Consider the following 15,406-nt stretch of genomic DNA (forward strand, 5'->3'; position numbering starts at 1 on the left):
CGCCCCTTCATAACCCTCTGGTTGTTTTTCAGAGTCCATAGTCTCTCATGGTTCATCTCCCCTTCCAGTTTCCCTCAACTCCCTCTCCTCTCCATCTCCCCATGTCCTCCATGTTATTTGTTATGCTCCACAAATAAGTGAGACCATATGATACTTGACTCTCTCTGCTTGACTTATTTCGCTCAGCATAATTTCTTCCAGTCCTGTCCATGTTGCTACAAAAGTTGGGTATTCGTCCTTTCTGATGGAGGCATAATACTCCATTGTGTATATGGACCACATCTTCCTTATCCATTCATCCGTTGAAGGGCATCTTGGTTCTTTCCACAGTTTGGCGACCGTAGCCATTGCTGCAATAAACATTGGGGTACAAATGGCCCTTCTTTTCACTACATCTGTATCTTTGCGGTAAATACCCAGCAGTGCAATTGCAGGGTCATAGGGAAGCTCTATTTTTAATTTCTTCAGGAATCTCCACACTGTTCTCCAAAGTGGCTGCACTAACTTGCATTCCCACCAACAATGTAAGAGGGTTCCCCTTTCTCCACATCCTCTCCAGCACACGTTGTTTCCTGTCTTGCTAATTTTGGCCATTCTAACTGGTGTTAGGTGGTATCTCAATGTTGTTTTAATTTGAATCTCCCTGATGGCTAGTGATGATGAACATTTTTTCATGTGTCTGATAGCCATTTGTATGTCTTCGTTGGAGAAGTGTCTATTCATATCTTCTGCCCATTTTTTGATATGATTATCTGTTTTGTGTGTGTTGAGTTTGAGAAGTTCTTTGTAGATCCTGGATATCAACCTTTTGTCTGTACTGTCATTTACAAATATCTTCTCCCATTCCGTGGGTTGCCAAAGATTCTCAACAAGATCCTAGCAAACAGGATCCAGCAGCACATTAAAAAGATTATCCACCATGACCAGGTGGGATTCATCTCTGGGTTGCAAGGTTGGTTCAACATTCGCAAATCAATCAGTGTGATAGAACACATCAATAAGAGAAGAGAGAAGAACCATATGGTCCTCTCAATTGATGCAGAAAAAGCATTTGACAAAATCCAGCATCCGTTCCTGATGAAAACGCTTCAAAGTATAGGGATAGAGGGAACATTCCTCAGCTTCATAAAATCTATCTATGAAAGACCCACAGCAAATATCATCCTCAATGGGAAAAAGCTTGCAGCCTTCCCATTGAGATCAGGAACACGACAAGGATGCCCACTCTCACCACTCTTGTTCAACATAGTATTAGAAGTTCTAGCAACGGCAATCAGACAACAAAGAGAAATAAAAGGTATCCAAATTGGCAAGGAAGAAGTCAAACTCTCTCTCTTCGCAGATGACATGATTCTTTATATGGAAAACCCCAAAGACTCCACCCCCAAACTACTAGAACTCATACAGCAATTCAGTAACGTGGCAGGATACAAAGTCAATGTACAGAAATCAGTGGCTTTCTTATACACTAACAATGAAAATACAGAAAGGGAAATTAGAGAATCGATTCCATTTACTATAGCACCAAGAACCATAAGATACCTGGGCATAAACCTAACCAAAGAAGTAAAGGACCTGTACTCGAGGAACTACAGAACACTCATGAAAGAAATTGAAGAAGACACAAAAAGATGGAAGACTGTTCCATGCTCTTGGATTGGAAGAATAAACATTGTTAAAATGTCTATACTGCCTAGAGCAATCTATACTTTTAATGCCATTCCGATCAAAATTCCACCGATATTTTTCAAAGAGCTGGAGCAAATAATCCTAAAATTTGTATGGAGTCAGAAGAGACCCCGAATTGCTAAGGAAATGTTGAAAAACAAAAACAAAACTGGCGGCATCACGTTACCCGATTTCAAGCTTTACTACAAAGCTGTGATCACCAAGACAGCGTGGTACTGGCATAAAAACAGACAGATAGACCAGTGGAACAGAGTGGAGAGCCCAGATATGGACCCTCAACTCTATGGTCAAATAATCTTCGACAAAACAGGAAAAAATATTCAATGGAAAAAAGACAGTCTCTTCAATGCCACTGTCTTTTGAACAAGTTTCCTGAACTTTGCCTTCTGTCTGGCAGAATTCTGTTTTTGTTTCCTGAATTATAACATGTGTGGCATTATCTTGGTAGGTTGGTTAAATGTATTTCTTTCCAGTGGATTCTGGACTCCTAAAGGATAGGACCATCACCTATTCTCTTCATAACCCTGGCAATTATCACAGTACTTGGTATTAGAGCCTGCTCTGTTTGGCACATAATGGATGCTTAACAAATGAATGCTGAATTGATTGGCTGAACACCTCAGGACTTGGCAAATCCACAATCACATCAGCAATTCCAAATACAGACTGTATTTTATAGTTACTCACATGTCAGAGCAAGAAGAGCTCATCATCCCAAACATTATCCCATTAATGAAAATGACAAGGGTAATGATAATGATGATAGCTCCTTACAGAGGGATATCACGTTATAATTTTCAAAGTACCTTCCAATCTGTTATCTCATTTGTGCCTCACAAAGGCCTCTGAAGCAGACAGGGCCAGGTGTGCTCCTATTCAGGTTACAGATGAGAAATGTGGTGATCAGAGAGGCTAAATGAGTTTCCCAGGCCATTCAGCTGGGAAGAAGTAGAATTAAGACAAAAATCAGGTCTTTAGTCAGCCAGACCAGAGCTCAGATGTGAATGATAAAACTATAATGACTGAAAACATCATTGGGATCATAATAAATAAAAACCATGCCCTCTAAAACAAGAATAATAAAAGAACCAGCTTCTTTTTGTCCTAATAGATAAGGAACATTTCTAAACATTGTAATAGCAAGACACTGAAAATAGCAATCCACACATCCAAGCAGTAAGGAACTGGTTAACAAGGCTGGATTACAGCCATCCACTGAAATACAAGCAGGCTTTAGAAAGAATTGCAAAAGTCTTTGAATACAAATATGGAAAGACGACCAAGATCGATCATTGGACAAAAACCAAAACAAAGTAAAAACAAACCCATGTGACATATTAGTACAGATGGTATGATCTCTATTCACATGGAACAGAGATCAGCAAACTACAGCCCACAGTTTCACTGACTGTTTTTTTATAAAGTTTTAATAAAGTTTTATGGGAACACAGCCATAACTATTTGCTTAAATACTGCCTATGGCTGTTTTAGCATCACAAGAGCTGAGCTGAGCAGATGTAACAGAGAACTCTGGCCTGCCCAGCCTAAGTATTGTCTGGTCCCTTACAAAAAAAGTTTGCTAACCCTTGTTCTAGAAGTTACACTACCTTTTATGCACATAAAATATCTGGAATGAGATAAAAAATCATTAATAATGATACTTCAGGGGATGGTAGTAGTGGGAGGTGTTATTAGAGTACATCTTATATGCTTCTATATTGCTTGAATTTTTCCAAGAAACACATGCTACTTTTAAAATAGGCAACCATGAATGTATTTCTAGTTTGAATTTAAGGAAGAAAGACCCATGGAAGTGGTGGGTGGTTGTAGTGGTGGTAGGGGCAGCAGGTGTGGAAATCTGGTTGTAACTCCTTGGCCCATAATGTTACATCCAAGGGTTTGAAAGAGAAAATATGTAGTGTTTAGTACCTTCTGGTAGAAGCTGACCTGGGCCTTTCCTGAGTTATTTCAGATTCTCTACCACAGGTTTCAAACTCTTCTTCTGAACTTCTTCAAACTCCCTCTGTCTCCAACACTCCCCAGGCCTGTTCTCACACAGTGGGGTTCTTCTCAACCTTGAGGTCTCTGTTTAAATATCACCCATTGGGCGAGGTCCTCACCCTCACCAACTGCCATTCTATGGTTGACTTCCCATTTCTCTTTCTCATAGCAGCCTTCTCTTTCTAACATCTGCTTCTTACTCTTTGTTGGTCTACTTACGTACTGTCTACTTCCCTCACTCACCTTGATGTTACCTTAGGGTGGGGGCCATGACCACTGTGCTCACCACTGCAGCCTCCATATTCAGAATAGGGCATGGCAGGAAGTGGGAGCTCAATAGCATTTGTTGAATGGATGAATGGTCTCTACACTCATGCATGGATGTCCTAGCCTCTCTCAGGATGAGGAGGCCACCACACCTGATGGAAGATGACAAGAAAGTCCCCCCCCCCCCCACACCCATTCTTCTGATGTTTTTGGCTTGGAGAAAGACACTAAGTCTCTCTGGGTTTCATTTTTAGTAATTTTATAAAAAACCAAGATCCTCCTTATTTCCTATTTTTCCTTCCAGCAAAGGGTAAAGCTACCCAAGTAGCTGAATCAGATGAGAATGCCTCAGAGCATGGTCCTATAGAAGTCCACAAATGACACAACTGCATTAAGAATCATCTAGAAGACCTGTCTAGAATGACTTAGACACCACAATCACCTTCCAGGTGCAACTGGACAGAGACACCTACAACCTTGCCCATCACTGTATTCTAAGTAGGTGAACCTCCAAGACTTACAGGTAACAGAAATGTCTATCCATCTGATTGTCCTGAGGATGTGAAGTCCATGGAGGCAGGAACTTTGGTCTTTTTCCCTGCTTTGTTCTCAGCCCCTATAACAGTGTCTGGCATATAGAAGGAGCTAAGTAAATATTTATTGAGTGAACAAAAGAGTAAAACTGCATGACCTGCCCTTGACCCTAATGAAAAAGCCTAATTCCATGACACTGTTCAGTGGATGCTTGCCTGAATCCTGGTCAGTCTTAAGGTCCTTTGGGATTTGGAATTGCGACCTAGACTGGGAAGTGATTCAGAGTCAAAAGTGAGGCCACCTTACTTGTCCTAGCAGAAGCAAAGAACATGCATCTATAGAGAGAAGAGAATGTAGCAGATGCTCAGGAAGACCAAGTGGTCCTAGAGACAGGAGGTAATCTTAACCTTTGACTCTTCCTTCCTGATTTCAGTCCCTTGAATGTTTATGCTTCCTGCCCTTGAGCTTTTATATTTTAAAAAGATGTTCCCTTTTTGTGTTAAGTGAAAGGGAGTTTTGGTTATGTGTACTGTTAAGATACAGAGCCTCTCTTATCTTAAATTATTTGGGCCATTAATTTTCTTATAAGAAAGTTTTGTCTCAAGTTTGTTTGAACATGTCTTGTTTTTTTGCATTTTTATAATAAATTATGAGTGGATCTCTTGATTTGAAACTAAATGACCCCTGAGTCAGCTGCAACTACACTGTTTCTGCTTCCTGCTTGGGGATTCGGCAGGATGTGGGGAAAGACCCTGGTCTGTATGTCTCCAGTCAGAAGAGGGGTTGACCTCAGACTGTGGTCTTCACTGGACTAAGCCCAGCAGAATCTGGCAACATCTCTCCACATCACTCCCCTCATCTCCCAAACAAGGACACTTGAAGCCATAGCTCCTGGGACACCCAGATACTCAGCATTCGAGGAGATCCAGGGCTCCTGGATAAAAGACAAGACAGCATTCTGCCTCTGAACACAGGATGGCATCTACATGGATGAGGCCAATGCTTCTCTTCCTGAGGATCCAGACCTCCCTCAGTGTGCTGGTCCTGATGGGCTGCATCTCAGTGTATGGTGCTCTGTGGACTCGCACAGCATATTTGCCATGGGTCGGAGACATATATAGGACACCCCCCCCCATGCCATACATATTCATGCTATAGACATTTCACACTCAGGTGTGTGCAAAACATCATCTCACACTTTGTATCTTCAGTAAACAGAAAATGTACTGCATTTGATGGGGCTAGTCCCATGAGGAGGGTTCCAAACTCTTCTCTCTTCCAAACGAGAGCAGAACACATGAAATATCCATTTCTCAGGAAAGAAGGCAACAGATGGAGAATGTGGATCAACCTGTGTGCCAAGTAGCTCTTGGTGTTGGGCCCTGTGCTGGGGGTTGTGTCTGTTTCCTATCCCACACCAGCTCTTTCACCCAGTGCTCTGTCCTTCTTTGATGGGTGAGGCAGGGATGCTCAGAGAATGTAAAGGGCTTGCTTAAGTTTACACAGTTCATAAGCAATGAAGGCCACCCCGTAAAGATATTGAGCATGGCGGGGATATCACTGAGGCCATGGGATCCGGTAGCAGAGTGGACCCATTCCAGGAATCCAGGGATCCTGAGATGGGGAGAAGGAGACCACGGGGGCAAGGCAGAGGGTCCCTGGGTCCCATAAAATGGGCTGCCTGACCAGAGGCTAGGGCCATAGCAGTGAGATGACTGATATTAGGGAGTATGCTATCTGAGAAGGAAGGAAGGAAGTCTGCCTCAGGCCTCACCAGGCACCTCCCACCCCAGACAGGCCCATTTATCTTGGTGCTTGAACCACAGTCGCCAACAAGGTGGCAGAGGGTGCACTGGTTGGCATCCCCTTTCCTCTTGCCTAGTAACTGGCCTCCTTCAGCCACTTGGATGGCTCAGATGGCTGCCTGGAAGGCCTTACTCCCTGAGGCTGTGTGTTAGAGCTGGGGACCCCTCCAGATGCAGTCTTGGGCCAACAGCTGGAAGTGGGAAGGGCTTCTTTGGGAAAGAGGGCCTGGAAGTGTGGCTCTAGCCTGTGTTTTCAGTGGAGGGGACTGGGGGAGAGGTGGCTACAGCCAGGATGCTGTGAACCCATGAGCTTATTGCATCCAGGGACAATGAGCTGAAGTACTTTTGTGAAGAAGCTAGAAGGATTGACTTCTGGGGTGACATTTTGGAATCTCCACCAGGGAGAAGTCCCCAGCTGGGACAAGCTGGAGGTGGCTAAGGCCAGGGTTAAAAGCCATCACTTGTGGTGGATCCAAGTGCCATGCTTATGTGACTCTTTCCGGTCATTCTCAGCCACTTGTGTGTGGGTGTGACACAGGGTGTTGTTTTGCAAGGCTGCAACAGAATGGCTGGGGGCAGGGAACTGAGAGTACTTCTGCGCATGCAATGGAAGGGGTGAACAGTAAGAAAAGTGAAGATGATAATATGGCCGTGGGGATGGCAGTGGCAGAGTGATGGGTCTGTGCTGAGTCTAAGTCATGCCTCCCCTAGAATTCCACACTATGTGACTGTATTTGTTCTGATACCAGTACATGCAGAAGGGTTTGGGAACAGGAGGTTTATTGACAGACAGCAGGTATCTGGAGGAAGAGAGGTTGGCAGAATATCCATTATCCAGGCCAGCCCCACGAGGAGAGAATCCCACGGCAAGACATTCTCTATTTTGTGCACTAAGTATCTTCTAGAACTTTATCTGACAAAAGAGAAGGCAGTCAGTAATTTCAAGGATCTCGATGTGTTGATGGATGTGAAGTACTTAGGACCGTGCTGGCAGTGGATGGATGCTAAGTTAGCTCTTGTTATGATTGGTATTATTTGTGAGTGTATGTGAGACATTCCCAGCAGTTGCCAGAAATATTTAATTAAGGAACCCTTTAAAAGGTTGCTGAGGTCTGACACTATGCAAGTGGGGGCCATGAGCCAGAAACTTTTTAATTTTAACGGGTAATATGACCCCATTTGTCCACACAGGCTGATGAGGCCCGGGTGAACTTGGGTTAGTGCACCAATAACAAAATCAATCATCTCTAGAGTATCTGTAGAGTGTTTAGCACCTACTGGGCATTGTACTCCTACATATAATATGTAGGTATAAAATATCTTTTAATTTTAACCTTCTGCAGCATAATTATTATTACCACCACTTTATAGATGGAGGGACGGTTTCCAAGAGATAATAACTTGCCAAGTGCACAAATCAAGCAAGAAGTGGGGCTAGGATTTGCATGATGGCGTCTGGGATAATTAGGGAAGAAGAAAAGGTCACCCAGAGAATAACAGGGTTGAAGCACTCAGAGCAGCTTGGAGCCTGGAGCCTCTCTTACTCTTGCTGTCGGAAAATTACGGAGCACCTGCTACGTGCCAGGTGCCAGACCAAGGGCTCTGAAGCTCAGGGTCACGGATACTCACAACACGTCTGTGAGGCAGGGATCAGCCTACCAGCATTTTGTGATGAGGGAATGGAGGCTTTGAGAGGTTCAGGAGCCTGCCCAAGGCCACATGGCTGCGAAGTAGAGAATGTGAGCCCGGGACGCAGTTCATTGGTCATGTAGACTGCGTGTGTCCAGAGGGAAATGTTTATGGGAGCGTGGCCATGCCCATTCCTTCACAGTCTGTCTTGGGCCACTTGAGTGCTGCAGTGGCAGCCCTGCATGGTGGGGACAGAGGCCGGATGCCTCACAAGCCTAAAATATGAAGAAACACATGCTGAGCCCTGCTTTGACTGCTCTGCTTCAGCTTGCGAGGACTGACCCTCACAGGAAAAGGACACAAGAGGAGCAGGGATGTGGCAATAGAAATGAGGTGCGAGCAGAGTGCTGGCCCCCGCTGTCTCCCAGGGCTGGGCCACATGGGAAGGAAAGACTAGGCCACCTGGAGGGCGACAGGGCTGGGAGGGGCTCTGCCGGTGACCCGGCCCTTGCCCTCCTCGCGGCCCTTCCCCTCCGCCAGGTCTGGCTAGCCCTGCCCTCTGTATGCTCGGGTGCCAGGGTCCTACCTGTGTAGTCGATGGCGAAGCCTACACTGCTCACGGATGCATCACTGCGGAAGGCCAGGAAGAGGCTGTTGCTGCTGCTTTCAATGCGGCTGGGAAGCTGAGAGCCATAGAAGCTTCCTATGAGAGGGCTGAGAGAGTCCCGTCCGTCGTAGATATGGAGGAAGTCATAGCCAGGCTCCAAGTTAAAGCTGGGGAACAAAAACATCCCGCCCCCACCCCACTAAGGTCAGAAAAGGCTCGTGCTGGGCCTTAGGTCAACCAGGGGAGGGGGCCTCCCAGACAGCGAGCCCTCTGCCCCACTGGTGCCTGGCTCCTGACTCTTCCTGGGGGGAGGGAGAGCGGGAAGCCCCGATGGTCTCCAGTCAGGCTAGGACGTGGATAAGCCAGGCCTGGGGCAGAGAAGACTGGTCTTCTTCTGGGCACTAGAGCCAATGCCCAGAAAGCTAGAGCTGAAAACCCAACACCCCTCTTTCTGGGAAAAAAAAAAAAATTAATTGAGATACATTTGACGTAGAATATTGTGTAAATTTAAGGTGCGCCACTTGTTGATTGGATACATTTTATCCTGTAATAGGATTGTCATAGTGGTGAAAAGTAGTTCCTCTATCCCGTCTCACATAGTTAACACGTCTTTATAGTGGTTGGAACAACTAAGACCTAGTCTCTTAGCAAGTTTGAAGATTATAATACAAGACTGTTGTCTGAATTCACTACACTCTGCACAAAAGGGAAAACGAGTTACCAATTCTATATACTGAAGAGTCAGCCAGAGCAGGTAAGCTCTCTTATCTGCTTCCACTGGTCTTTAGATTGTGTTAGTCTGCACCTCCTTTTCCAAGAGGGAAAGAGTCACCCAGGGGGCCATTCCCAGGCGGGGAGGGGTCTGTTTTCATGAAGAAGCTGGCTCCGTCCCCTCATCTCTTAGCCAGTTCCCAGCACTTCTCAGAGTCTGCCATCACCCCACTCCCGGCACTCACGGGTGTGCCTCTTTCTTAGTTATCTTGACCCTCATGTGGGAAAAAAACTGAATAAAGAAATTAGTAAGCTGAGTATAAGAGTTCTTGAATATCATCGATCCCACTGGTTTGGCTAGAGTGAAAATGATGGAAAATGCCAAGACGGGCAAGAATGTGGAGCCCCCGGAGCTCTCAGAGCCTGCTGGCAGGATGGTAAAGTTGCTTGGCCCCTTTGGAAAGCTGTTCACCTACTAGATCTGAACATACGCTGGTCCTATGAGGCAGCGACTCCATTCTTAGGTACACATCCAGCAAAGCCATGGATACTGGTCAAGGGTACAAACACGAAAACAATAGAACGTGAGCTGAGAACAGATCTGGGATGCTAACTTGTTCAGAGTTGAGCCATGTGCTGGGATCCTCAGATACTCCACCCGGCTGGACTAAGAATGGGACAGCAGTTCCCTTCTTTAGCTGACATGTAGCAGAGAGAGGGGGCTGTGACATTTCTAGGACAAAGTGGTAGGGCTGGCAGGGAGATGGGATGGGGATCTGGGGGGGGGGGAATCTGGTGAAAGAGCTGGATGTATACTGGTCTCCTTCCTCCATGGCACCCTCACAATGGGGTCACTGCTGAGGCACTTTCTGCCTTCTGTTTGTCCCTGTCTTCCTTCAGTCATCACATTTCGTCTGAGTGTGCTCAATGTACCAGGCGCTTGCAAGGTGCTCAGGACACAAAGCTATGTCCAACGCCACACCTTCAAGATGGTGATGGGGCTGAAGGCAGCAACGGGTATGAAGACGGCAAAGCAATGTACAAAGTCTGTGTGGGCACATGGGATCACAGTACAAAATTCCTCGGGGAGGAGGAAATGAGACTTTCATGGAGGCCAAGTTGGTGTCAAGTTTTGGGAGGTGCAGAGACCCCTCATGGTTGAACAAGGAAGCGAGATCACAAGGGCAAGGAATAGTCTTGAAGCTGTGAGCGGCTCAGGCTGGCTGGAGCTCAGGGTGTAGGATGGGGTCGGGGGGACTGGGTGGAGAGGTAGGCAGCGGCCAGATTGCTTGGACTGAAAAACCAAAGTTCTGAGTTTATAGGAAGAGGAAGCCATGACAGGACTTTATATTAAGAGACCCATTTGTTTGTGTGTTTGTTTTCAAATCGAGGTATGACTTATACACCATGAAATGATCAGCTTTTAAATGTATCACCTATGGGTTTTGACACATGCATAGCAAGACCCAGGCCATTCCCACCATCCCCAAATGCTCCCCTTCCCAGTCAGTCTTCTCTAGAAGCCACTACTGAATAAATTTTTATCGCCATCGATTCATTTCACCGATCCCAAAATTTCATGTAAGTGGGATCCTACATTATGGGCTCTTTTGGGGCTTTCTTCTTCCGCTCAGGGTGATATCTTTGAGAGTCAGCCATGTTGCCTGTATCAGTCATTCACCCCTTTTTGTGGCTGAGTAGCATGTTATTGCATGTTCCCATGGAAGCTGAGGTAGTTGTTTTAGCATTTTCACATGACACAGCTAACTCAAGAAGAGGCTGGCATGGGGGGAAAATGGGGGCTGAGGAACCAGTCAGGAGACTATGGGAGTAGTTTGGAGGATAAGTAGTGAGAGTTTCAGCAGCGCAGTAGCTGGGATGCTGGAGGAGAGGGGTAGATGTGAGGCTCCAGGCCTTGCTCACTAATGGAAGCAGCCGCTGCATGAAGGTGGCACTCCCTGGGGGTCAGGAGACAGCTCTTCTGAGGCGGGGGGAGTCAGAGGCTCAGTTTTGTACATGCTGCATCAGAGGCACCATCAGTCACCAGACACCCAACAGCTGGAGAGGAGAGCCCACAGCTCAGAAGGCAGTCCAGGCTGTGGTAGCGTGGAGTCCCCTGTTTCTAAGACTGAGGTGAAGCCATTGGAGCAGAGGAGCGAGCCCAGGAAGGGAGTGTGGATGTGAAGAGAAAAGGCTCCCACTAGAGCCTGGCCAAGGGAGGCAGGGTATAACAAGGAAGCTGTGAAATCACAGAAGAAGTGGGAGAACTGGAGGGGAGTAACTTCACGGAAACCAAGGAGAAAAAGCAGGGTAAGGATGGAAGGAGTGATCGAGAGGAACAGTGGGATAAAACATGGGAAGTGCCATTTTGTGTGGCAACCAGGATTTCGCTGGGGTCTCTGGCGGGCGCCTGCAGGCAGAACCCAGGTATCCGTGGTTTGAGTGTGAACAGGAGGCGAGGAAATAGACACAAGCAGAGATGATTCTTTTGAAGAGCTTGCCTCTAAAGGGATAAAGGAGGCAGTGCGGGAGGCAGGCCAGGAGCTGGATGGGGGAGGACCTGAGACAAACCTGAACCTGTTTGCATACTAGGGAGTGTGAGGAAAGGAGCCAGGTGAGAGCAAAGGGGAAAACACAGAGGAGTGGGGGGCGGAAAGGATCCAGCGAGGGCCTGCTTTCTGAATCTCAACATCTTCAGAAGAAAGAAGAAAGAAAGACAGGAAGGAAGGAGAAAGAAAGAAAGAAGAGAGAACGAAAGAAAGAAAGAAAAGAAAAGAAAAGAAAGAGGAAGGGAGGGAGGAAGGTAGAAAGAATAATAGCTACTTCATCAATTATAAGGATTAAATAAGATAATAATGTGTGAAGTCGATGAGCACAGCACAGGGCACCCAGGAAACATCCAATAAATGCTAGTTTCCCTCCTTTGGGCTCCCTCATGCACTCCCAGCAGACCTGTGTGCACTCACCTGGAGACCCTGGTCTAAACCCCCCAGCTACTCTGAGCCCCTTATCTCCCACCTAGGGGAAAGGTACATACATGTTAAATACCAGGGCGATGACGTAGTCCGGAGAGACAGTCACTTTCCAGTCACACTCCTTGCCTGGTGGGTAAGGTTCTGGGTAATTTGGCGACAGAATGACTCCTGATGGTCCGGTCAGGTCTCCACCGCAGGGAGCTGGGGAAAGAGGAAGACAAGGGTCAGGCCTGGGTGCTGGGGAGGCAAAGCAGCGGAGGGATTGAGTCTGGCAGATCCTAGTGAAAACTTGACTCTAAGGGTGGAGGGGAAGGTAGGATGTAATGGGTGCAGGGTTTTACCTGGTGGTTGCATAACATTGAGAATGTACCAAATGCCACTGAATCATTCATTTTAAAAAGTGAGCTTTATGTTATGTGAATTTCACCTCAAGAAATTATTAAAAACAAAACCAAATGACCTGGTTCTGCCACTTCCTGGCCATGAGACCTTAGGGAATTACCCCAACCTCTGCAGACCTCAGCATCCTTTCCCTATTGCAGGAAGAGGTACTATTTCCTCAGGGATGGAACTAAAGATGTTGGAGAGGTCTGTTTAAGCACCTGGAATACAGTAAATAATTATTTGGAGACAAATTATTTGGAGACAGTTGATACTCCTCTTTTAGACATTTGAAATACACAGTCTCCTGCCACTGCCTCATGTCTAGTTTCCAGGTGAGCTTTGTGGGTGTTGATCCACGTTCCAGTGCGCTCACTGTCAGGGGGGTACAGAATACAGTCACGCTCACCTGCCAAGTGCAGCTGGCCTCCTCCCTGTCAATGCTCTCGGCATCTGCCTGGAGCTGCAGATACTTCCCAAGTTTCCAGAAGACCTTGTCTAAGAGAGTGGGGGCACCTCACTTGGATGGAGATACGACAAAGCTCCATACATCCGTGGTGGTTCCCCACTCCATCCCCCTGAGATGATGGGCCTTTTAACAGGTAGGGAGGGGGCAAGTAGCTGGTGAGGCAGCCCGCTGGGGCACTTCCCAGATCTGCAGTCAGGTTCTCCTCTAAATGGCTGGGTCACTGCCCTGAAGCAGTGGGGTCTGATAAGGTGGGGGCTGGAAAGTATATGGGGTCATCCAGGAAATATGGTAGAGACTATTAATATGGTTTGGTCTGAGAAACCCCACAGGGTGCCACTGGAGGTTGACGTCAAATACATCAGCTGGGAGCCCACAGGAGTAGGAAAGCCATTTAAGGAGAAGCCAGAAAGTCTGAGACTGGGCATGGAGGTGGGAGCCAAGGGTGTGTCCAAGACCCAGCTCAAGAGCAACCACAGTCTTGTCACAGAGCTGAGCTTTACAGCCACACGCTGTAGTCTTCGCTCAGGGCAAGCCTTCCAGGGCTCGGTCAATGCCAACAGGGTCTTTTTAAAAAACAGTAGGCTTCGGGCTGGGCCATAAAAGCCCTAACGTGGCTGAACATAGAGCCTGAGTGATCCCAAGAGTAGTGGTTGCCCTTCACCCCCATGGAGAATATATCACAAGTCCCAACTGGAACACCAGGAACACTCAAGGGGACACTTACTCTACGTCTGACGTGACGTATAGCATTCTAATACCTCATTTCGCTTCCCTCTCGCAACAACTCAGTGAGCTATGGATTTTTCTTCCTGGTTTAGAACCAAGAAGCCTGGGGCTCAGGGAGTTGAAAGACCCGCCCAGAGAGTCACTGAGACTCAACCTTCATCCGTCTGCCTCGAAAGGGCAGCCCTTCCGAGGCAGACGGATGAAGGTTGAGTCTCAGTGACTCCCTGCACCAGGGCTGCTTTGTGTCTGGCTTGCTTCTCCCCTGTGCCCTCTTGGAGAAGAGGGTTACGTGAATGCGACATGCTGGAGACCTGTGCGATCCGGATAAAACCTTGCACTTAGCACGGTAGGACCCATTGTCCCCTGCTCTGAGGGCCCAACCCTAGCAGCTGTCTGATGAAGCCTGGGTTCCGTGGGTGTGCCCAGCTCCCTGGGGACCTTCCTAAAGGGGCACAGTGATGCCTCCATGAAGGCAAAGGCCACTGGGTGTGAGCTTCCTCTGTGGCTTGGGGGTCTCTTCCTCTCAGTTAGCCAGGGATGGGAGTGACCTGGCTGTTTCTGAAATTGCCCCCATGATTCTTCCGCCCACTCCCAAAGTGCTTGTGGTTTGTTTGGGTTCTAGGCCTCTGCCCTGGCGCAGTTCCCTTCCAGATGGTTCCCTGGCATCTGGCATTCAGGCATCTGCTTCCCACTCAGGACCCCAGCCTGGGCATCATTGCCCTCTGTCATTTGTGTGTCAAGGCCTGGCCGCACTCCTAGCTGCTTGGCCAGCAGGAGCGTTCCCGCTGCTCACAGCTGGTAGAGAGGTACGCAGAGGAAGGAAGTCCCTTCCCTTTCTAGGCCCCAGCACTAACCAGCAGGACAGTTAATCTGCAGGGACCAAATGAGGTCTTGGCAACATCCCAGCATCACCTGGTCCTTTCGGCAGGTATTCATGGGGGTGGGAAGACAGGTGGGAACTAGATGCCTGGTGTTGCTGCCATTCCAGGATGCTTGTCCCACACCCACGGTCACACCCTGTCCCCTCCCTACCATGAGTCAGAAACAGAGGCTGGAGACTATAAAACATGGAAGCCCAGGAGGGGGTGGTAGCAGGCAGCTGGTCACCCCAGATGGCCAAAAAGTGGGCAGGGAGTCCTGCGGGGTGAGAGGTGTGAGAAATGCCATCAAACTCGAAGTTACACAGTCCTGGGTTCCAATTCTGACCGTGCAACTTACTAGCTATGAGTTTGGGCAAGCTATCCCATCTCTCTGAGCCTCCACTTTCCCATATATAAAGTAAATAATATTAACAAAAAGAGTAAGGACAATAATAACTTCTTACGCACACTGGGTTCACTGTGAGTCAGATGTGGTCTTAGGCGCTCTACAGCATGAGCTTCTTTCCTCCTCAGAACAGGGTGATGAGCTAGGTCCTCCTAATGCCCCTATTTTACAGGGGAGGAAAATGAGGCTCAGGGAGAGTCAGCAATTTGCCTAAGGCCACACAGCTTGTTGGGGTGAAGCCACCAGAGTCGGTTGGTAGTTGAAATCCAGAACCTGAGCTCTAAACTTACCATCTGATGATTCCATTTGCAAGAACGCAGCTAAAACTTCTAGCCCAGTGCCTATC

The 15,406-nt window shown here is 47.5% G+C and overlaps 1 protein-coding gene across 1 annotated transcript in view; it reads right to left on the bottom strand.

The window, feature by feature from the left end:
* LOC123925897 (CUB and sushi domain-containing protein 2-like) overlaps nucleotides 1–15,406 on the bottom strand; it is an 83,000-nt gene that overhangs the window by 18,831 nt on the left and 48,763 nt on the right. The window contains exons 8-9 of the mRNA XM_045979530.1: nucleotides 12,281–12,419; nucleotides 8,512–8,699 (exon numbers count right to left, since the gene is read on the bottom strand). Coding sequence (XP_045835486.1) covers nucleotides 8,512–8,699; nucleotides 12,281–12,419 — 327 coding nt within the window. The remainder of the gene's footprint in view (nucleotides 1–8,511; nucleotides 8,700–12,280; nucleotides 12,420–15,406) is intronic.

Source organism: Meles meles, chromosome 1, assembly GCF_922984935.1.
Source record: "Meles meles chromosome 1, mMelMel3.1 paternal haplotype, whole genome shotgun sequence".
NCBI lineage: Eukaryota > Metazoa > Chordata > Mammalia > Carnivora > Mustelidae > Meles > Meles meles.